At 38.8% G+C, this 22154-nt stretch overlaps 2 protein-coding genes across 8 annotated transcripts in view; one reads left to right on the top strand and one right to left on the bottom strand.

Moving 5' to 3' along the window:
- The window catches only part of LOC144093125 (uncharacterized), a 7695-nt gene extending 788 nt beyond the window's left edge, over positions 1 to 6907 (top strand). Inside the window, exons 3-6 of the mRNA XM_077626439.1 lie at positions 2085 to 2347; positions 2425 to 2702; positions 2772 to 2901; positions 5110 to 6907. Of these exons, the coding sequence (XP_077482565.1) occupies positions 2085 to 2347; positions 2425 to 2702; positions 2772 to 2901; positions 5110 to 5126 (688 nt within the window). The 3' untranslated portion in view covers positions 5127 to 6907. The remainder of the gene's footprint in view (positions 1 to 2084; positions 2348 to 2424; positions 2703 to 2771; positions 2902 to 5109) is intronic.
- Positions 6908 to 11163: 4256 nt separating this feature from the next.
- The window catches only part of doc2a (double C2-like domains, alpha), a 41583-nt gene continuing 30592 nt past the window's right edge, over positions 11164 to 22154 (bottom strand). For all 7 annotated transcript variants that reach the window (XM_077625405.1, XM_077625399.1, XM_077625401.1 and 4 more), the window contains 4 exons: positions 19180 to 19376; positions 14752 to 14833; positions 14518 to 14614; positions 11164 to 13542 (listed from right to left, as the gene is read on the bottom strand). In XM_077625405.1, the coding sequence (XP_077481531.1) occupies positions 13406 to 13542; positions 14518 to 14614; positions 14752 to 14833; positions 19180 to 19376 (513 nt within the window). In that variant the 3' untranslated portion in view covers positions 11164 to 13405. The remainder of the gene's footprint in view (positions 13543 to 14517; positions 14615 to 14751; positions 14834 to 19179; positions 19377 to 22154) is intronic.

Below are 22154 nucleotides of genomic sequence, written 5' to 3'. Positions count from 1 at the left end.
TATTGGATACTTTCAGAGTCAAAACAATGTAGATGTTTTTCCAAGAGTAATTTAGAAAATTAATAGGAAGTCTATTTATTTTTTCCAAAAATGATCGCAATAGTAAAAGGGTGCATCTGATATTGGTATGTAATTCAGTTTAGAATTTTGCATTGTTTTGTTGATAGAAGAATTGCAATACCGGATTTATTCGAGTATAGCGTGCACTCATAATTTGTGAATAAATATTGGTATACATTTTTTCCAGTTTATCTCAGTTCACACCAAGGATGGCAAATGTTGAACATATGTCGCCATGACATATTCGCAACATATGGTATGGAAACCTGCTAAAAAAAACTACCAGTATGAACACAAATGTCAAATGGAATTTGCAATTTTACATCCTTAATCTAATACATCATAATATTACAATTTTTTCAAAGTCTAATTCATCATCATCAGATTCACCAAACAATTGATTCCATTCTTCTTGAGTTCTATTTTCTACCGCTAATATAACGGGCTATCGCGCCCCCTCTGGCGGATAAATACAGGTTTTACGTCTCCATTGGCTGCCATTGGCGGTCATTGATGACCAATGTGAAATGGGAGTGCTGACGTCAATTGCAGTAAATGACAGTGAATGAATGACCTAATAATGGCATGAGCTCATAACAGGAAACATTTTCATCTATTTTGTTGCGCCTGCCTCTCATTTAATTTGGGTGTACCAAGGGCGAGCCAACTATTCCGGCCTGAGAAGGCCGCAGTGGGTAGGGGTTTGAGTCCCGAACCTATGAAGAGGACAACGTTTCACCAATTGGGTATCTTAGAAAAGTCAGTCAGTTGCTGCCTGTTTCAGCAGATATCTCATTGGTTAGACTGTCCATGCTGGATCGGTTGGGGGAAAAAAGACCAGGAACCACTGCAGTCCTTGAGGAAGGGTCTGGGTCTAGATTCAGACCCATCCTCAGGGAGTGCAGTGGTGTCCCCTTTCTGATCTAGAATTAAGTCAGACTGAATCTACACCCAGACCAAATCTAGACTGTGACAAGGCATAGAATGAGACCTACACAAGCCAGAGACCTTGACCTAAACAAGACAGACATTGAATCTAGACCAAGACGGAGACTCAATCTCGACCCAGACCAAACGATGCCAAGACCTAGACCAGACTGGGACGAGACAGAAACTGAGACTTAAAGAAGACAGAGACTGAACCTAGCCTGAAACAAGTCAGAGGGTGAAATGAGTTACAGAGTGAATCTAGACCTAGACCTAATCTAGAATCATACGAGACCAAGACAAGTGCATCTAGACCAGAGGTGTCAGACTCTGGTTGGTTCGCGGGCCGCGTTAACGCCAACTTGATTTCATGTGGGCCGTTTTAGATAAACTTAGACTTTTTATAAATGGATTAAAAGAACTGGATTACAAACCCTGAATATTCAGTTTTTTTATAGATCTAAAACAATGTTTATTTTAGCTTTTTTTAAATATATTTTTAGATTTTACAAAATGATTTTGAACTAAAAACACAGAAAAAAATTACAATTATTGATTTAAAAGGGGGAAAATCAGGAAATGTAATACACATCTATACTCCTCATTTTAATTTGATCCTAAAACAGAAAGTCGGCACTCATGATTTACTTTCCCGGGCCACACAAAATGATGCGGCGGGCCAGATTTGGCCCCCGGGCCGCCACTTTGACACATGTGCTCTAGACCAAGACGGAGACTGAATCTCGACCCTGACCAAACGATGCCAAGACCTAAACCCGACTGAGACGAGACAGAAACTGAGACCTGAAGAAGACAGAGACTGAAACAAGAAAGGGGGTGAACTGAGTTACAGAGTGAATCTAGACCTAGACCTAATCTAGAATGAGACGAGACCAAGACAAGTGCATCTAGTCAGAGAAACGAAAGACTGAGATGAGACCGAGACCTAAACAATACAGGGAGCAAGCCCAGAATGGGACTGAGAGGCAAACAACAAGTAGACTGAAACAAGATCAATAGACAGGAGACCAGAGTTTTTAACCAAGACCGGTCTCAAGTGTACAACACCCCCAATGAGTTGTCTTGTTTTCCTTCAGGCACGTTCCCTTCCTCCTCCTAATCCTCCCATCCATCGACATGATGCCCGCGTCGTCTCCTCCGGCCTGGGCCGGAGAGGAGCCACCGTCTCTGCTGGACCGGGAGGAACCCGATCTGGGCCAAGTGTGCGTGACCATGCCTTGCCCCTCCCCGAGCGCTGGCGAGCAGCTCCTGCGCGACGGCAGTCCGGGCGGGGCCTCGGCGCCCGAAAGCAAGTCCAAGGGCGAGCTGGTCATCGCCATCAACGAGAAGCTCAAGAGCGGTAAGCCAGTCGAATAAGCGACCACTCCGGCCTGGTTCGCTTGACCGTCCCCGCCGTCTGTCTTTGGCGAACCTCAGGTAACGGGGACCCCGCCTCCCCCGTGGTGTCTTCGCCCCCCCGCCGCCAGCACTCCATCTCCTACCCGCACCACGCCAAGACCAGGAAGGGCAGTCGGGCGGGCTCCATCGGCTACACCGCCTTCTCCCCCAGGCCTTCGTTGTCTCGCCACTCCAGCATCGCCACCAACCCGCCGTTGGACCGCACCAAGGTGAAGGACTACCTCCTCCTGTCCGTGCTGGCCTGCTTCTGCCCCGTGTGGCCCATCAACATCGTGGGCTTCGTCTACTCCATCATGGTGAGATCCACGGGCTTTCCGCGGGGGTCCTCGCCGCCGGGCTAAGCCACTCCTCCTCCTCCCTCGCAGTCCAAGAACAGCCTGGAGCAGGGCAACCTGGACGGCGCCGTGCGTCTGGGTCGCGTGGCTAAGATGCTATCGCTGGTGTCGCTGGTGGGCGGGACGCTCATCATCATCGCCTGCGTGGTCAACCTGGCCAGTGAGTGTCCCAAATCTGACCTTTGAACTTTCCCTTTCCCTCCTGTTTTTTAACCTTCCGAACTGCTTGACGGGGAGAACTTGATGGCTTTCGGGAGGGTAAGATGGTTCGTTCCGCTGCGAGAACAACAGCCGGATGGTCTTCATTCGCCACTCCTCATTCGTCACTTTTGTCTGGTGGCCCATTTTTTTCTTTTTTTGAACAATTTCTTGAGTTCTTCATCTGGATGCCAATCGTTGCACACGTCATACGTTGTGTTTAGAATGTTGAATCAATCCTGGAATGAGCCATTTCCATGTGAATAATGTCTTACTCCTGCAAGCTTCATCTAAAGTTCATCTCTCTTCTCCTAACAGTACTTTTGATGCATAGTCTTCTCTTCAGTAGAACTTTTCCCAAAGTAAAAGTGAAGGCAAAAAAAGTATTTTGGGAAAAAATGTAAAAATGGATTTGAACGTCTCTTCATCATTCTTTCATTTAACTTCCATTTTCTAATTGTTAAATGATCCTTTTTTCCATTTCCTCTATTTTTCTTCCCCTCCTTGTAACATGCATTTTCTTCCTTTCTTTTCCTCTTTCATTTCAATCTTTTTTCCCCCGATTCTAATTTCTTCCCTCATTTCAAAAGTATTTTTCATCGGTATATTATAATGAAAACATTCCGGTATTTAATCTTCCATCTTTCATCCTCTCTTCTTTAGCTGTCAGCATTCCCTCCAAAGATTTTGCATCTTTACCCAACGCAGGCTCTCCTTTGCTATTATTTCCATCTTCGTTTCATCTCATTTTGCATCTTAACCCGCCATCTTTTGCATGTCCTGCATGCCACATAAGTCGTCAAGCTTCTCGTTCTCCCGAGCTGTGATGTATGTTAAGAACGTGGCTAATAAAGGGTTTCTCGCAACACATCTGTGATGGGTTCACTTTAAAACCAAAGCAAGAAAAATGCTTCCTAATCGTCATGGATGACCACATTTCCTCTTTTCGTTTCCTTCTTTCCTGAGAACTGAACGAAAATGAGAAAAGCCTCGTTTGCCGAGCACGATCTCAACCGAAAGCGGATCGTCCTTCTTCATAGAATTGCCGACAAATGTTTTAAGGATTCAATTCATTTTCTAAGCTAACGGATCTCCCATTCAAAACGGATTGGACATCTCGCATCGTTAACAGCGTTGAAAAATGAGCCCATTCAGTTGAAATAAATTAGATGTCTTTCCTTGCCAATTGTTGATTTTAAGGTGCTTACAGGTGGCTTCTTGTATATTTTGGGGCATTTCTAGGTTATTTTCTGTTCATTTTGGGGCAATTCAAATTTTTTTTGAGGGGGGGGGGATCAAAAATTGAGATTTTATTGAGAGTCTGGATTGAAAATTAATTGGAGTGAATGGATTTCCTGGTATTGTTTATATTCTTGGAAATAAATAGAGTGTAACAATGTCTATCGTTGTTAATCGTGTAGCCAAAAGAAAAAATATATAAATGTAATTCTGTTTTTTGGGGGAAAGAAAGCCATTAAGTTGTTAAAAAAGTTTAATTTTTGAAAGGGATTGGCCTAATCAATTAATTGAATTAGACATCTATACTTATCAATAACAGGCAATGATAAAATTTATTTAAAAAAAAGAAAAACTTTAACCTAAAATTCTAATTCTTTTCAGGGATACATTATTTTTAGGAGTCAATAAAATATTTTAGGGTTAACATATTTTGATTTTTTTGTTTTTAATTGTTGACTTTTGTTCTAGTTCTCCCTATCTGGGTGTTGATCAGTTTTTAGAAATCTTTACATTTTGGTGGCTTTTTTTCTATTGGACAGTAAGTGAATCATGGAACTTATTCTCTCAAAAAACAAATATTTTATTTAAAAAATCGGATTGAACGTTTTAGGGGTGAGAAAAGAGGCTTTGTGAAAAAAAAATGATTTTTCTGTCTAAACATTTTACTTGATGATCATTAAGAAAATAATCAATGGGTGTCTGCCCTCAATTTAAAATAAAAACCCTTAAAATGCTGCAGAATGACATTTTACAAAGACACCGTGTCTTTGATGGTGACACAATGGCGTTTTTAAGATGGACAATTTGGATTTTTTTCCTGTAATCTTTGCACTCCCTCATAACTTATCCATATGTGAGGCCGAAAACATTAGCATTAAGTGAGTTAGCCGCTCCCCCAACTAATCAACACGTTTCTTTTTGTTCCTTTCAGTCAACGTGAGAACCTGAGTTTCCCCAAAAGGGAAAATGGCGCCCGCCCCTGCACTGTTTGTCTTTGACCACCTCCTCCTTACCTTGGACGTGCGACTTAAACGGCGAGACAATTGGACGTCTTCGGCGCAGGGTGTCAAACCCCCTAGCCGGAGGGGAGAGCGTCTCCGGCGCCTTGTTTTTCAGACTGCGTCGTCGTCCCTCGACACTGCAGCGGGAACCAAAAAATACAAAGACAAATAAATACGCAGACTAAGACAACATACGTGCCAAAAAGGAGAAATATTTCACATGGATTGAAGGTATGAAGACCATTCCCAAAAATTTTGCCGGAAAGGATGACGGTTCAATTCTTTCACGAAATGTGATCGTCCGCTGCCATTGGACGAAGAGCTTTAGTTGTAGCATAATCACCCACGACTGTTCTTTGAGCAGACGAAGGCGTCCATTTTGTGGACGTCTCGTCGTCGCCGTGTTTTTGCTGTTGCTCGGTCACAAGGTCGCTTTGTACGGAAACTCGCAAAATGACGTGTTTACGGTATTTACACAATATTGTGGAGTAATAGAAGTAAAAGGGTGAAACTCGTAATGATTTTTTTTAAAACAAATGATTAGAATAGAAAAACATGATTTAAAATGTTTTAATCTTTTCCCAAAAAGCTCTTTTTTTTATTTTTTTTATAATTAGCAAATGTGTCTCAGAGTACAAATGCATTTTTTTTAAGTTACTTCCTTTTGATATCAAATCTTTCCCATTAGAATTTTTTGGGGGTTAAATTAAAGTGGAATAGTATGATTTTGGCCAATTTCTGAATTATTTGATGTGTAAATTTCAGTGAATTATTGGAATTTTTCTTCACATTTTTTAAAATCATTCACTGCTATTAACATCAATGACGTCCACTTTCATTTAACTTATCAATATGATAAATATTTCAAATTTGGGAGCAGTAGTAAAAAGTAAAAACATATATATATATCCTTATAAGCAGTCTTTTGTTTAGCTTTTTCTCCCAAAAGTGTGCGTACTTACCTACTGAAAAGCAAAAGTGTATTTCTAAACTTTTCTGTGATTTTCACTGTGACGCCAATATTTCCTATAAAGGCCAATTTGGCACATCCATGTATATTTTCTCAGTCATATGTTGTATTCTGCTCATATAACCTGATTCTTGTGGTGCCTGGCATGCTTTTTCATCGTGTACAAACCACCAATCCAGACCTTGAAATATACTTCTTATAATAAAGAAACAACGCATGCAAGTCGCTGTTTTTGTGACCATAAAAATACATTTTTAGAGCAGCCCTTTTGACTGGAACTATAAGTAGAGTGAATCAATTCGCATACCTGTCAACTTATACGATTTCCCGTATTTTATACGCTTTTTGCTTATTTAAAAGTGTACGTTGTAGAACAACTTTTGTACGGGATTTTTTGAAGTACGTTTTTTGTGTGTAAAATTGTCGATTGCTAATATTGTCATGCTTTAAGCATGATATGCGCACACGCATAGAAAGGTATAAAAATGTAAAACAAAATTAGAATTAAGTTTAGTGCAAGGTTAGATTAAACTTATTTTTGAGTGTGTCTGCATCATAATCCAAGTTCATTTAAATTTGTTTATGTTATGTTACGAGCGCGTTGCCGTGCAAAAAAAAAAAACTCTGTCTACCCCCTGCGAAATCTGTCTAATTTTAGTACTATTAAACACATTTTAGTACTATTAAACCACTAGTTATTTGTTACTTTGTTAATAGAAGGCGAATTAGAACAAATAAAACATTTTTTTCCAATCCTATTTTCTGTTTTTGGTGTTTTTTCAGAGGGTTGGAACAAATTAATTTGATTTTAGTTCATTTCTATGGGAAGCGTTCGTTTGAGTTACAAGAAAATTGACATACGAGCTCAGTCCCGGAACGCATTAAGCTCATATCTCGAGGTACCACTGTATATGAATATAGCGCGTCAGCAAGCAATGTACCCTGACAGTCTGGCTGTCAGCATCATACAGAATTATGAATTTAGGACATACTGATTGGGCACGCCGTCCATTTTAGACTTTTAAGTGCGCCCAATTTGTTGAATAAGGAGAATTGGCCGAGATTGACAGGTATGAATTCATGTCTGATTAAACAAATCTGGTGACAAAGATTAAACAATCCTTACATACAATAAAACAAAAGGTCAACAAGCTCCATTTCAATATTAGGGCCTGACATTTTTTGGCAGTTAAACACAAAGAAAAACAAAAAAAATCCTGTAAATATGAGCTAATTTTTCAAAATATTTGGAATTTTATTTTATCGGATTCAATTCCGTAAACCACAAAAAAATGAGGTGGCGGGCCAGATCTGGCCCCCAGGCTTCAGGTTTCACACCCAATTTGGGAATCCTTGTGTAACAAAACTGTGGAGTATTTGACTGTATCACAATTCATTTTTGAGTCTCACCTTTGATTGGTCGGCGTGGACAAGTTGACAGGAAAGGATACAGTGACTCAGCTAATTTGACAGGATCTGCTGTACTGTACCCGCTAAAGCCTAAATGGGTCAGTGGGATTACGTACAGTACATCCAGTCGGCTTCCATCAGCAACTGCACAACAAACAACTGCACTCAGTCCAAAAGAATACACGGTTAGACGGTTATTTCCCAGCCACGACATTTTTTTTTCTCCTCGCTCCCAGCACGCAGCATTTAAACGATGAGAGATGAAGCCGTCATGACATAATCAAATTTAGTCGCCCTTCATCCTCTTTGTGGCTTTATTTACTTTTTTTTTTCTCCCTGCGCCGAGGATGCAATCCATTATGAATGGCATGAAGCTGGCCGCTGAATAATTTATTCAGGAGCCGTATGTTGGTGTTCCTCGCTGACTAATTCACAAATGGGGTTGTTTGACATTTATTTGGGTGTGTGATAAATAGGAAAAGTTTGGAATGTTAATGTGACATTTTTTGGGTGGGAAAAATATAGAGAATTTGTTTTAGGATTAGCATTCCACATTTTTACGTCAAAGCTTTGACATCTTATACCCCCCCAAAAATATTTAATCTATGACAAGTTATAAAATTTCAGGCTGTAGGCTTATTTTATTAAAAACAAGAGCATGTGTAATGGACAGCTTTTTCTGTTAAAAAACACAAAAGACATGCATGGTAGGTTGATTAGACACTCCAAATTCTAAAATGTATATATGTAGTATGTGTATATGTATATGTGTATATGCATGTGTTTATATGTATGTGTGTATATGTCTATGTGCATATGTGTATGTGTACATGTGTATATGTATATGTGTATATGTGTATGTGTATATGTATATGTGTATAAGTGTATACGTGTATACGTGTATATGTGTATAAGTGTGTGTATAAGTGTATGTGTATGTATGTGTGTATGTGTATATGTGAATGTGTATCTGTATATGTGTATATGTGAATGTGTGTATGTGTATGTGTATGTGTATATGTATGTGTATATGTATGTGTATAAGTGTGTGTATATGTGTATGTGTATAAGTGTATGTGTATATGTATGTGTATAAGTGTGTGTATATGTATGTGTATAAGTGTGTGTATATGTGTATGTGTATAAGTGTATATGTGTATAAGTGTGTATATGTGTGTGTATAAGTGTATGTGTATAAGTGTATATGGTATGTGTATACGTATGTATGTGTATAAGTGTGTGTATACGTATGTATGTGTATAAGTGTGTGTATATGTGTATATGCGTATGTGTATAAGTGTGTGTATGTATATGTGTATGTGTATATGTGTATGTATGTGTGTATGAGTGTATATGTATATATATATATATATGTATATATATATATGTATGTATATATATATATATATATATATATATATATATATATATATATATATGTAAAATATGTAAATATATATATTTTTTCAGCAACTCGCTTTTATTTATTTACATATTTATTTACTTATTTGTTACCTATTTATTTATGTCTAAAATGTCTTTTCCTGTGTCTGTATTCTCACCCTCTTGCTACTGTGACTATGAAATTTCCTGAATATGGGATGAATAAAGTAATCTAATCTAATGTAATATAATTTAATCTAATCTAAATTGCCCCTAAGTATGAGTGTGAGCGTGAATGGTTGTTTGTCTCCTCGTGCCCTGCGATTGGCTGGCCACCAATTCAGCGTGTCCCCCGCCTGAGGCCCGAAGTCAGCTGGGATAGGCTCTAGCACCCCCCCGGACTACCGCACTATACCATACAACACTATACTGTATGTATACCAAAAGCTTTTCCATATATTGCAGTTAAAAAAACACAAATAAATATACATGGTCTTTTTTTTGTGTTAGAAAAACAGTGTTACAATGCATTTTTTTCCAGATGTCAGGTTTTGCTATCTTTTTCTATTTTAGCAATCTAATAAAATAAAACAATAAAAAGCACCACAATAATATTATAATTGAAATGGCCTTGGACAGAAGTGCATGACTTGTGTGCATGATTACCTGATATTGTGAGAAGTCTTTCATTTTCTGTACCGTTTCTCCTCACAAGGCTTGCAGGGGGTGCTGGAGCCTATCCCAGCCAACTACGGGCAGTAGACAGGGGACAGGATGATTTTCTAATCATCCACTTCTACCCACATCGTGCTGGAAAAGGAGGGTGTTTCCCTTCAGCCTCCTCCAGAAATGGCCTGCTAATTGAATATGTTTCAAACACACACATAATTCGACTTTAATGGATGTCAAATCGCTGACTGCTCTACATTGAAATTCAATCTGATCTTTGTCTCGTTTGCTACTATTGAGGGTAACAGACGTCCAATCCATTTGAACTGGCAATCCGATTGCCGCCGTGCCTCTCAGTTGGAACAGATTGGACGTCTTTCGCTGTCAATGTCAAATAAAACATGTTAATGTTGTTAAAAAGCATGATCCATAATGGAAAACTTACTGTCAGACTTACCAGTCCAACTAGAATGGAAATCTATCTCCATCTCGTCACGATGAATCAAATATGAAAGCACTGTTGTTTAAATAAATGTTAATTAGAAAAAAAATCTGTGAATATTTAAAAAGAACTAAGATTAAAAACAAGTCCTCTTATTACAAAAGGAAAAAAATAATGCTAATTTGAATAATCTTTAAATTAGATATGCCACATTTACTCAATTATCAAATATTATTCACATGTTCAAATATGTTTTTAACCTACAAATGAAGCAAATCCTCATTTTGAGTCTCTTCAAAACAGGTTGAAAAACAGTAAATATTTTGTCTATTTATACATTTTTTTTTAATTTTTCCCCAAAAAGTTTAGCATGTTTTGCAATGTCCTTTCCAAATAAAAACAAAGTAAAATCAGCAAATATTTTTTATGATTTTTTTTTTAAAACTTTAACCATTTTGATCGACCTTGAACTAAAAAAAGTAAAATAAGCACAGTAAATATCACCCTTGCGTTTCTAAATTCAAACTCTCTTAAGTCAATAATCCTTCATAAAAGATCTTTCCCATTAAAATGAGATATTCAATGCAAATTTCCAGCTAAAAAATATAAAGGCCAGAGTAAATAAAGTCATTTACACACGGAGCGGACAAAAACAAATGCCTTGTGGCAGCCCTAGTCAGCATGTTCTCTAACATGCCAGATTAGATCTTCTGTTGCTGCTCAGCTTTTTATTGCATCTCTTCTCTATCAGCGTATGTGTTGACATCACATTACTCGCGCACGTTAACAAGGTCAAGCATCCACAACATCATCTTTTCCGCTTCCCGTCTCCAAACGGCGCAATGATAGAATCCATCCTCTAGGAGGCAGTGTTGGATTTATTGGCCTTTTCATCGTGTAATCGAAGGATTCACAAAACAAGTGAAAACAAACAGAAACCATGCTCAAGACAAATAAGACCCCCACCCAACCCTAATATATTATATAGTTTTTTTTTTGTACATACAATTGTCAGCATGCCTCACATAAATTGCAGCGTTGTTTTTTTTCTTGTTCAAAAGACGGGAAATACAGTAAACATTCAAAAAAAAAAAAAAAAAAAAAAAAAAAAAAAAAAAAAAAGCTCCGCCCCCACTCACCAAAAAAATCGTTTGGAATTACGCATCCTTGCCACAAGATGGCGGTCAAGTACTTTTTGGCTACAGTTAGAGAAAATGCTATTCCCAACCCGACAAAAAAACTTAAATTTACCCAGAGGTTCCGCAAAAAAAAAAAAAAAACAGTAGCGCCTCCTCTGGTGAAAAAGATGCACTACATTTAAACCGCACATCCAAAAATCAGCCCAAATTTCAGCACTTAACGCAACACGATAATTTGTTCAAAACAGATCATCGTGGACCTCGCTGACATTTTTTTTACCACATTGGAAAAACACAAATGGCGTAAACAAGATCACTTTGAGTTGATTCGAGCAACATCCAACATGCAAAGGATTTACAAAAAAGTCATTAAAGTGGAAGAACTGATTCTCCTAACTGATCCAAAATCCGATAAATGGAGAACCTGAAGATTCTCGGAAGCATTAAATCTTTGACAGCAGTGATTCCCAACATTTTTAGAGATTATCAGGACAGGATTATCAGACTCAATTTGGGTATTAATGACATCACTTGGAAAGAGGGGATACTCGCACGTGATTGGCTCAAATAGTAACGGATTTTCTCGCATATACGCCGTATTTGTCGCTAAAAGAAATGATGACTAAATCAAGGGTACGGCTTATATGCGCACAAATTAGACTTGGTGACGCCATAACGCAAAACAATGAGGCTGATACGGTCATTGATTTCAAAATAGAGAAAAGATAAATAGATAAAATGTTAAATTGAATTAATTTTGACGCCGTATGAATGAAATTCAAGAATAAAATTAACTTTATCCTGCATAAAACGTGAAAAAGATCACTTACTTGTACCTCATATTGCTTGCTCAGGGCGCCGCCTTCTTACCTAGGGATGACAAACTAGACCGTTATGGACACACTTCCTGGTTGTACTGGTCACGTGACTTCCTTTTTGAAGTTGTCTACGTGCAGGCAACAGCCTTTAGGAATGTGCAATCCAGTAGACAATCCTTTCGATTAATACAGTAAATTAGAAATAACATGTGCGATAATTTTTCTTAAGATTTTCCCGTCAAATTAACACATTTGTACTCCCTATTAAAAATATGAAAATTGTGAATCAGGGGGGCGTCGAATACGAGGGAAATTATAGAATTTAACGATTTTAAGGCAATTTTAAGGGTGCGTCTTAAATGCGGAGGCAGCCAATATGCGAGAAAATACGGTAAATTCCAAGAATTTGAAATGAAATCCTCTTTGTTATTCACTTTGAAAATTTTCCTCGAAATGATTTTCTTAATTTTTAATGAGTTATTTTCAAATGTGAATTTTCAAACAATTTTCTCTATTTAAAATGAACAAATATTCATCAAAAAGCATTTGGGGTAAGTACATGAAAATAATAATAATTGAAAAATTAAATTGAAAACTAACGGAAAATTTTGAAATAACTTACATTTAAAAATAGAGAATGGAGATTTTAAAATAATTTCAAATGTAATAAATCAAAATAAATTTATTGTTTATGTGAAAGGAATTTTTTTTTATTTTTCATTACATTTCAAAATAAAAAAAACTTTTGGGATTTATTTTTACATGTAAAATTCTAAATTGTTTAATACTATTTCATATGTACTTTTTAAAAATTCTTCCAATAGTTTGTGGATATTTGTGAACACTTTCTCAATGAGAATGCAAAAAAAAAGTGGAATGGTTGACAGCGAATGAATGAATGTTAATTTGCTGCAACCCTCCCACTTCAAAGCGATTGGACGTCTAATAGCGTTAAACTCTTCCTATTTTTAAAGGGCCAATATTATTTTCACATCCTTCTGTATTCCCCAATGATTTTTGATGAACATTTACGAAATTTAGGCAACGCGTAGCTATTCTCGATGTTAAAAAGTTGGGAAAAACTGCCTTCAAGTATGTAAGAAACACTAAAACCACTTGAGAAAAAACCGCAACAATCTTGATGTCTCCTTACTGAAATGATTTTGCAAAAACGCGCAATTGTGCATGCGTGCACTTACTTTTTTGGCGACCGCCACGAGCCGCCACGGTTTAGTTATGAAAACTCCCGACTTTTGCAAAACACGTGACGTCGAGAGCCGGCAAAATGGATGTGAGCGGCGGGCCCGTCGCCATCTTTGCGTGGACCCGCTTTCGGTTATCGTGATCGATGAAGTCCGTAAACGAGCGTGCGGAAAAAGAGCGACGGCGGGCGCTTCATTCTTGCGCGGCCGAACCGGGCAGCTCGTTGGTCAGCGTGTGCCAGCGTTCTACCTTCTGGCCCTTGTTCTTCAGACAGTCTCTCCAGTGCTGAAGGGTCTCCCCCTGCGAGTGGCACCCTAAGGACACGCCTCCTAGAGGAAGGAAAGAAGGTCACACCGTCAATATAAAACGTGTCAACATGGACTCAAACCTGGACCAGTCCTACCAGTTTAAATCCAGTAGTCTATTATTGTTTCCTGGGGAAGCAAATATTCTTTTGTACGTTTATTTTGGGGGAGAGTTTTTAGAGAAAGAAAAAATGGGGGGGTTAAAGCGTTTGTTGTTTTAATTTTTATCAAAATAAGAAAAAGTTGTCTTATTTGGTTACTTTCTGTAATTGTATTTTACAAGTTTATTTTTAAAAATATTTTGAAATAACAAAAACAACAACATTGTATAAAAAATTAAACTGAGTTTAATTTTTCTTAAATTTAAAAGGAAAAAACTGTAAATATATACATTTATATACGATATATATATAGAAATGACAAAAACAACAACATTGTATACAAATTTAAACCGAGTTTAATTTTTCTTAAATTTAAAAGGAAAAAACTGTAAATATATACATTTATATACGCTATATATATGTATAGATTAATTTGATTTTTTAATTACTTGAATAAAAAAATATAAAAGTGAACTCAAGATGAATAATAATAAAAATTAGATTTTTTACTTTAAACGATTACTTTTTTTAATCAACGTGGGATTAAAAAATGTTATTCCTTATTTATTCTATATTATTTATCACTGTTTATTTAACTGACATAACTAACCATGATATGCATTTTTAGTTTTTATACCATAAAACAGCATTTTTCTGCATTTTATTCATTTTGTTGATCTTTTTAATGAACCTTTTATGAATTGATTGATGAAAAAATATATATAAAAATTCAGATTCTTCATGAAAAAAGGACTAGGCATCCACAAACTTTGTATAGACATCCCATTTTGGGTCATGTAGGCCACACAGTGTTAATATTATGGTCTAACGGTTTGAATTAATGATGTTTTTTTACGAGCAAAAAATAAATAAAAAGGCACTTGCCCTTGAAACTCACCAATAAAGTCATTGGACTTGCCCAGATCGTAATCCCAGACGGTGATCTCTAACGTCTTGTTGAAGAGCTCCGAGAAGGAGATCTCGTAGAAGAACTCCTGACCAGAGGCGACAAAAGGCGGCGCCGTCATCCCTTAATGAGGCATGCGAATGGAAAACTGACCGAGCGTAGCCGCCCGCCGCCCAAACGAGCCTTTCTCTCGCTTTGCCTTCACCAGAACATTGACAGTGTTACCTCATTAAACTCCGGGTTGAGAGTCTTTTTGATGACTGCCGTTTTGTGTTTGGACTTTTTCTGAACATCTGGCTTGAGGTACCTGGAGACAAGAAGCGTGACAGTCATTTTCTTCCACTGTGAATTCTCCATCTGCTGACAAGAGTACAAATGACTTTCACATTTCGGATTTCCGCATCTGCTTATCACGGTTCAAGAATATTGCAAGCACGCTTAAAAAAAACACTGTAAATTCTTGTACACTTATGAAATAAAATCACACGTGCAGCGGATTTTTTTCCTCGCTTCTGAGTTCAAGTCGCCCAATTACGCATTTCCAATCAACTTGACCATGACCACTTGATTATCTGATTTAATTACCGCAATTCCAGATTATTACCAATGAGTGCAATGCAACAGGCAAAAACCTGCCATTACAATATGGGCCATTTTATCTAAATAACGACGGCAATATGGCACGTTTCAATACATTTTGGATTACTTGTTGAAAAATTACACAATTATTTGCCTTATTTTTTAATTGACATAAAAAAATACCTGTTAAACACATCAAGTAGTGCCACAACCTAAAACAAGAAGCAGCACAGTAGTACACAGATTTTTTTACTCAAATGTAAAAATATATGTGACCTATGGTTTTGACTTTTAAGTGTACTAGGTTAGCATTATGCCATTTATTAATAAATATTGATTTTGGAACAAAATGTGTTCTATGTGGATGATGTTACTATTTTCCATTGTCTTGCATGCATTACTCACATACGATTGACATTTGGTTAACTAAAATTGAATTCAAATATCACAGGACAGCGTCCACCTCTAAGTACTTAAAATCAATGGATAGATTTTTTTCCAAAGCAAATATAATGGAAAATCTAGCATGTTGCTCCCACTTTTCATCATGATTGACAGTAAATCAGAATTTGCCCTGCATTCCAACTCCTGATTGGTTGCAAATAGTGGCAGACTGTAACTTGAAATGAATTGCAAGCGCAAGTGCATAATAAAAACAGGAGTTTAAGAAGGACATAAGTGCAGGATAATTGTGAATGTATATTGAAACCACATTTTTGTATGCTTAAAACACAATCTTGTACACTTCAAACACGTCTTAGGGATGCAATCTGTCACGTTACACTCATGGAATTGAGCATGAAATCTAACGCCATACACGAATTCCCAAAATATAGCAAGTTGGCGCGAATAGGGCACCATCTGATGACCAAAATGTGCATCTCAAAAACCAGCTGAACGGCGATAATGACGATAGGCATGTAAAATAACCATAGAAAATTTCACATTTGCCATTGACGACAGTGGACGTCCAATCCAGGTGAAGCGGGAGGGTTAGCAGCGAACGAACGAATGTTTACCCGCTCAGTTTACAAGCTATGAACTCATTTCAATTCAAAACAGAAAGATGAAAATAGCCACCCAATTTCCTGATGCCAAAAAGATGCCATCCGGTCGGGCACAAAATGCCATCCAAACCGGTTGGAAGGAGAGCTCTTTTGGATTTTTCAACCCACAGCTCCCCACGTCTGCTAGCTAGCGTATGTTCCCCCACGCGCACGCAGACACAACAAAGAATCCTGTTGGCGGAAGGTCGGAGATGCCGGCGGGCTCGTCAAGAGAAACGAGGCGACGCAGCAGCAGTGGGAGGCGGAGGCTCGCTTGGCAGCGCGCAAAGGACGTAACGCGTGGATGTACGTGACGAAGGTGGTGGGGCAAGTGCCAAATATTTGTTCTCAATTGCTAAATGAATAAGTAACGACGTCACTTCTGTAAAGTACATATTTATTTTACAGGTGATCATAAAAAAAAATTGGGTGAAAAACTTTTTGGAGCGGGAAGTAGACAGACCAGACTTTTCTATTCTCATCTCAGTTAATCTGCGACGTGCCAAGACGTAAAGAAAAACGAGATATAACCATTTGCATATGCGTTTTAATTGAGTACCTTTAACAACAAACTGATAAACTGTTATTTTCATTTGTTTATGTTAAACAAATACTCATTTGCCTACTTTATATACTGTACTATATACTGTATAAAATGAACCAAAGTATTGTTTTTGTTTGTTTAATGAAACTGTATTCTTTATAGTTCTATAGATGTTAAAAACACATTTTAAATGTATTTATTACCTTTACTTATATAGAATGTTATATTTTATATAGAAAGGTATTAAAATATTTGCAGTACATATGTTTTTATTAACTCAGTTACCAATATTCATTCATTTTCTGTGTTGCTTAAACTCAAAAGGGTCATGGGGGTGCTGGAGCATATCCCAGCCAACTATAGGCAGCAGGCAGGAGAGATCCTAAACTGGTTGCCAGCCAATCGCAGGGCACAAAGAGTGAAAAAAAAAAATTGACGCAGCCTAGCATGCATGTTTTGGGAGGATATCCGTGGAGTCCCTGAAAAAACCCAAGCAGAGAACATGCAAACTTCACAGGGAAAATTTTGGAATCCACTGGGGATTGAACCCTCGATGTGAAAAGTGCGAGGCGGCGGACATACCAATATGGATAGCAAAAAAATTTCAAATTCATTTAATTCAAGTCCAAATGGTTTGGACATCTATGACCATCAATAACACTGAAATATGATCCCTCCCTCATGACATGCTAACAGCAAATAGCGTTTAGCGTGCGCAGTGGTAGCAGTACATGACTATAAGTGGTATTGCACAGCAGAGCGTTCAAATGGACTGAGTTGTTTGTGCCGCCCACTCTTTCCAGGAACAAGATGGAATCCCCAACAGGGGTAAAAAAAAGGTGGCATTAAGAACATTTGGAGGCTATTTTGTCCCCCTCCCGTCAGAGTGCATCAGTCAAGCGAGGGATCGTCGCCGACCTCGCCGACACGTGCGGTATTGCCCGGCGAGCGCCGCTGAGTAATGACACGACGAGGGACACTTGTGACGCTAACAACCGCCGGGTTGACCCCGGCCGGGAGGGCGCTTCACCCCCTTTTTCAGACGAGCGACGTTAGCGTCGTTAGCTTGACGAATGGCCCGGGGGTGCGGCGATGGTCCGTCGCCATTACCATGACGGATGGTCGGGTCGGTCGCGAGAAGACCATTCGGGTCCTGTCATTTATTTCATTTAGTGCCAATGACGATGATAGACATTTTAGCATGAGGCGGATAGACGTCCAATTTCATTTGGAGTGGGAGTGTGGCAGCGGTAGTCCAATCCTTTTGAAGCGTTTTTTTAAAGATATAACATTTTTGGATTTATTAAATGATTGTTTCGATTTTTGAGGGATTTGTTTTTCATTGCCGCTAGCCCCGTTCAAATGGATTGGACATCTGAGACTGGTTGTTGATGTGTTTCTTTATATTTGAGTGTTGTTTTAACTAACTGGCTGCCATTGACAGCAGTGGACGTCCAATCCAACTGCGACGTCTAATATATTCATTTGCAAATTTAAAAAATGTATTGGACCTCTTGCGCCATCAATGGCACTTAAACATGAGCATTTATTTTTATTTTTTCAAAAAAATTATTGATGTCAATTGCTGTCAATGGCAAGCAAGAAGTTAACATAATTGGGTATGATTGTGTTTTTATTATTATTGTGATTGTGTATAAGTTTCCTTCATTTATTCCTTTCCTGTACGTACCACTTATATTTAAAAGGGTTGCGGTGGTGCTGGAGCCTATCCCAGCCAATTTCAGGCAATAGGGTGTCAGACTCGGGTTGGTTCGTGGGCCGCGTTAACGTCAACTCAATTTCATGTGGGCCGGACCATTTTAGATATAATATTTAGATTTTTTTTATAAATGGATTAAAAGACCTGAATATTCAGTTTTTTATTGATAAAAAACAATGTTTATTTTAGCTTTTTTATATATTTTTAGATTTTACAAAATGATTTTTGAACTAAAAACACAGAAAAAATGATTAAAAAATTACAATTATTGATTTAAAAGGGGGAAAATCAGGGAATTTAAAATAGATCTATACTCTTCATTTTAATTTGATCCTAAAACAGAAAGTCGGCACTCATGATTTACTTTCCCGGGCCACACAAAATGATGCGGCGGGCCAGATTTGGCCCCCGGGCCGCCACTTTGACACATGTGCAATAGGCAATAAATTGGTTTGTCAGCCAATCGGAGGCTCACGCTTAAACCTAGGGCCAATTGAGAGTGTTCAACGAGCCTAACATGCAAACTCCAGAGAAGTGGACCCAACTGGATTTGAACCCAGGACCCAGAACTGTGAGGCTGACACGCTAACCACTTATCCACCGTGCCACCCTATTTAGCATTAGATATATATATATCCCTTTTTGTTTCTGGTAAACCTTTACCAGAAAAAAAAATCACCCAAAAATAAAAGCGGTTCTAATCCTATTTTCAATGCTTTTGTTTCAATTGGTTGAAAAAAAAGGAACACAAGACACACACTCACGTTTTGACGTAGGGATCAGAGAATCCGTTGACGTCCATAGCCGCCAGGTGGGCGCAGCGCTTGACGCCCACGCACAGGCCGCCGCGGGCCCTCTCTTTAGCCCCCTCGTCGTCAGGGGGGGCGGCCGGGGGGAGGTACTGAAGGCAGAGCAGCAGGCGGCCTCTCTCCTCCAGGCTTCTCTGTTGCTCCGTCTCCCACTGAGGACACCCACCGGACACATCAAGCGACAGAAGGCGGAAGCAGCGGGAATGCAAAAGTAATCAAAACGTTCCAGCCGCGACTGGGATTCAGAGTTGACATTTTGACCCACAGCTTCGGATTGGACATTTATTGGAATCAAGGGCACCAGAATGTGATTACTCATTGATGTGCTCCAGTATTTTCCAAACAATTTGTGATTAAACTCTCACTTTAGCAATTCTTTTCTTTCACTATTCAAAATGGATTAGACATCTATCGTGCGCCATCCATTTATCTTTTTTTATCCTCTGTGTAGAATAGCAGTACGCACAATTTATTGATTCATAATTATTGTAATTATTCATTCATTCATTTTCCAAACCGCTTATCCTCACAAGGGTCGTGAGGGGTGCTGGAGCCTATCCCTACTAGGCGATAAAGGACAACTATTAACGCATTAGGAGCAATTTAGAGCCAGTCTACCGCGCATGTCTTTGGGATGTGTGAGAAAACCGGAGTACCCAGAGAAAATCCATGCAAGCCCGAGGACAACATGCAAACTCCACATAGTGAGGACCGACCTGGGATCGAACCCTCAACCCCAGAACCGTTAGGCAAACACACTGACTACTCCTCCCACGGAGCGCCTTATTGTAATTAATTTTTAATTAAACTATTAAAAGCATGGGTGTGTAAATTTCCACCCGCCACCCACTCACTCACTGTCCAAAGCAAATTCTAAAAACATCACTGAAAACAGCCCTCACACGAAGCTTAAGTTCAGCTTACATTATTTTTGGTAGAACACAGCCTTGCGTGGGTTTTCTCCAGGTACTCCGCTTTCCTCCTAAATCCCCAAAACATGCAGGGTAGGCTGGTTGAACACTTTAAATCGTCCCTAAGTATGAGTGTGAGCGTGAATGATTTACCATCTCATCGTGACCTGTGATTGGCCGGCCACCAATTCAGGCTGGTGCCCGAATTTATTTGTCGCACCTTTCGTCTGATCCCCAAAATGTCATCAAACGCCAACACATGACTCAAATGATTTCGATCGATGATCCACAAGAGCGAGAAAAGTCCAAGTCGTGTTTTGAGGACTTCAAGGATTGATTAAAAAAGACAAGCCTATTGATTGTAAATGAGAACGGGCGGCCTTCAGCTTCTTCCTTCAAACTTTCCTCCATTAGTCCTGAAGTCGTGAAGGAAGAAAAACACATCGATTTGCTGCAGTGGGCTCAAATGCGTGTGCGTGTGCTGCAGAAAGAACATTTTTCAAATGTACAATATAGACACTATGTTTGGCCGTTTTATTGACGACCACAATACACAAGGATAAATTCTTCTGAGTGTGAGAAAGTTTCATAAAGCACATCCAGATAAAAGCCGTCTTTATGCTGACTCCAATGGATAAAACTCATCTTCATACATTCGTTCATTCAGACGTCTAGGGTCAATGGCGGCCCACGAATTCAATAATTGCCGAAAACGTGAAAAGCCCAACATCGATAATACCCTTGATTCTGGCAGCGTCGACTTCGCCGTTTTTCCACCACTTCAGTTTTGCGCACAAGACAAAACAAGTCAGAAGTGAAGCGTGCGCCCACGTTAGTGCGCCGTATTTTACACGGATGAGCGCAAACCGCGATCGTATCTTTTGACGCGGGAACGAGGTGTCGAAGATCCAAAGTGACAAGTGGAAGAAGGAGGATGGAATCGCTAGAGGCCGCGACCCACCCGCCGAGCCGCTTTCCACGTTATTTACGGCTAGCTAGCGTCTCGGACAATCTGCGATTTCTCATAAAAGCAGAAGGCGCTTTTCGCGTTTCTGGCGTATCGCTCCATCTCTCATTAAGTCTTATCTGGAGGCGAGAGAGGGACACACGCGGTAAAGTGATCAATACGCCACGCGCCTCATTATCATCCCCCTCTTGGCTAATTGTCTCCTCGACTCGCGACTGCGTCTCTCGTATTTTGGTCGTTGTTCTAAAAGCCAGGCAATTAGGGATGATCATTTCTTAATAAAATGACGCGGGCGGATCGAAAGCGACTCATTAGGCTAGCGGGAGAAAATGCGCGTCGAAGGTATGGTGGCACGGCTGAACAAATGTGGGAATGACTTTTTTCTTTTTTTCCATGGGGAGGAAATGGATGAACATTACAGGACGATCAATGGATTTGTGACAGAGTTAGCGGGATGTGTTTTGTTCCTTAGGTTAGCTCTCTACAAATTCAGTAATTATGTTTCTGTGGCATTGACGGCGATAGACGTCCAATTTGTTGTTCCCTGTCTCTATGTGTGCCTAAAGACGGACTGGCGACCAATCTAAGGTGTAGCTCGCCTTTGCCCGAAACTCTAAGCAGTGTTGAAATAATGTGTCTAAAAATAATATGAATAATATGAATAAAAAATAGAAAAATATTGCAAAAATAAATGTTGAAAAATGTTTAAATGAAAATAAAAAATGATCAATAAGTATGGAGGATGAAATCAAATTTAACATAAATGTTGAAATCAAAATAAATGTGGGGGAAAAAAATCTTTATCGAAAAAAAAAAACAATTAACTAAAGAGATAAATATGTGAATTTTGAAATTCATAAAAAACTGAAATAAGACATAACACTGGACTGCCAAATGTTGAAGTCATTTGAAAAATTCAATCAATCAAAACATGTTATAATCAATGAAGAAAAGTCCATGTTTAAAAAACAAATGAAAATTTTAAAAAGAGAAGGAAACGAATCCAAACGTCAATGGCAGATCGCTAGCATCCATTCATTTTCCATATCGCT

This window comes from Stigmatopora argus, chromosome 18 (assembly GCF_051989625.1).
Source record: "Stigmatopora argus isolate UIUO_Sarg chromosome 18, RoL_Sarg_1.0, whole genome shotgun sequence".
NCBI lineage: Eukaryota > Metazoa > Chordata > Actinopteri > Syngnathiformes > Syngnathidae > Stigmatopora > Stigmatopora argus.
The sequence above is the reverse complement of the archived record's forward strand: the minus strand, read 5'-3'. Positions and strand labels throughout refer to the sequence as shown.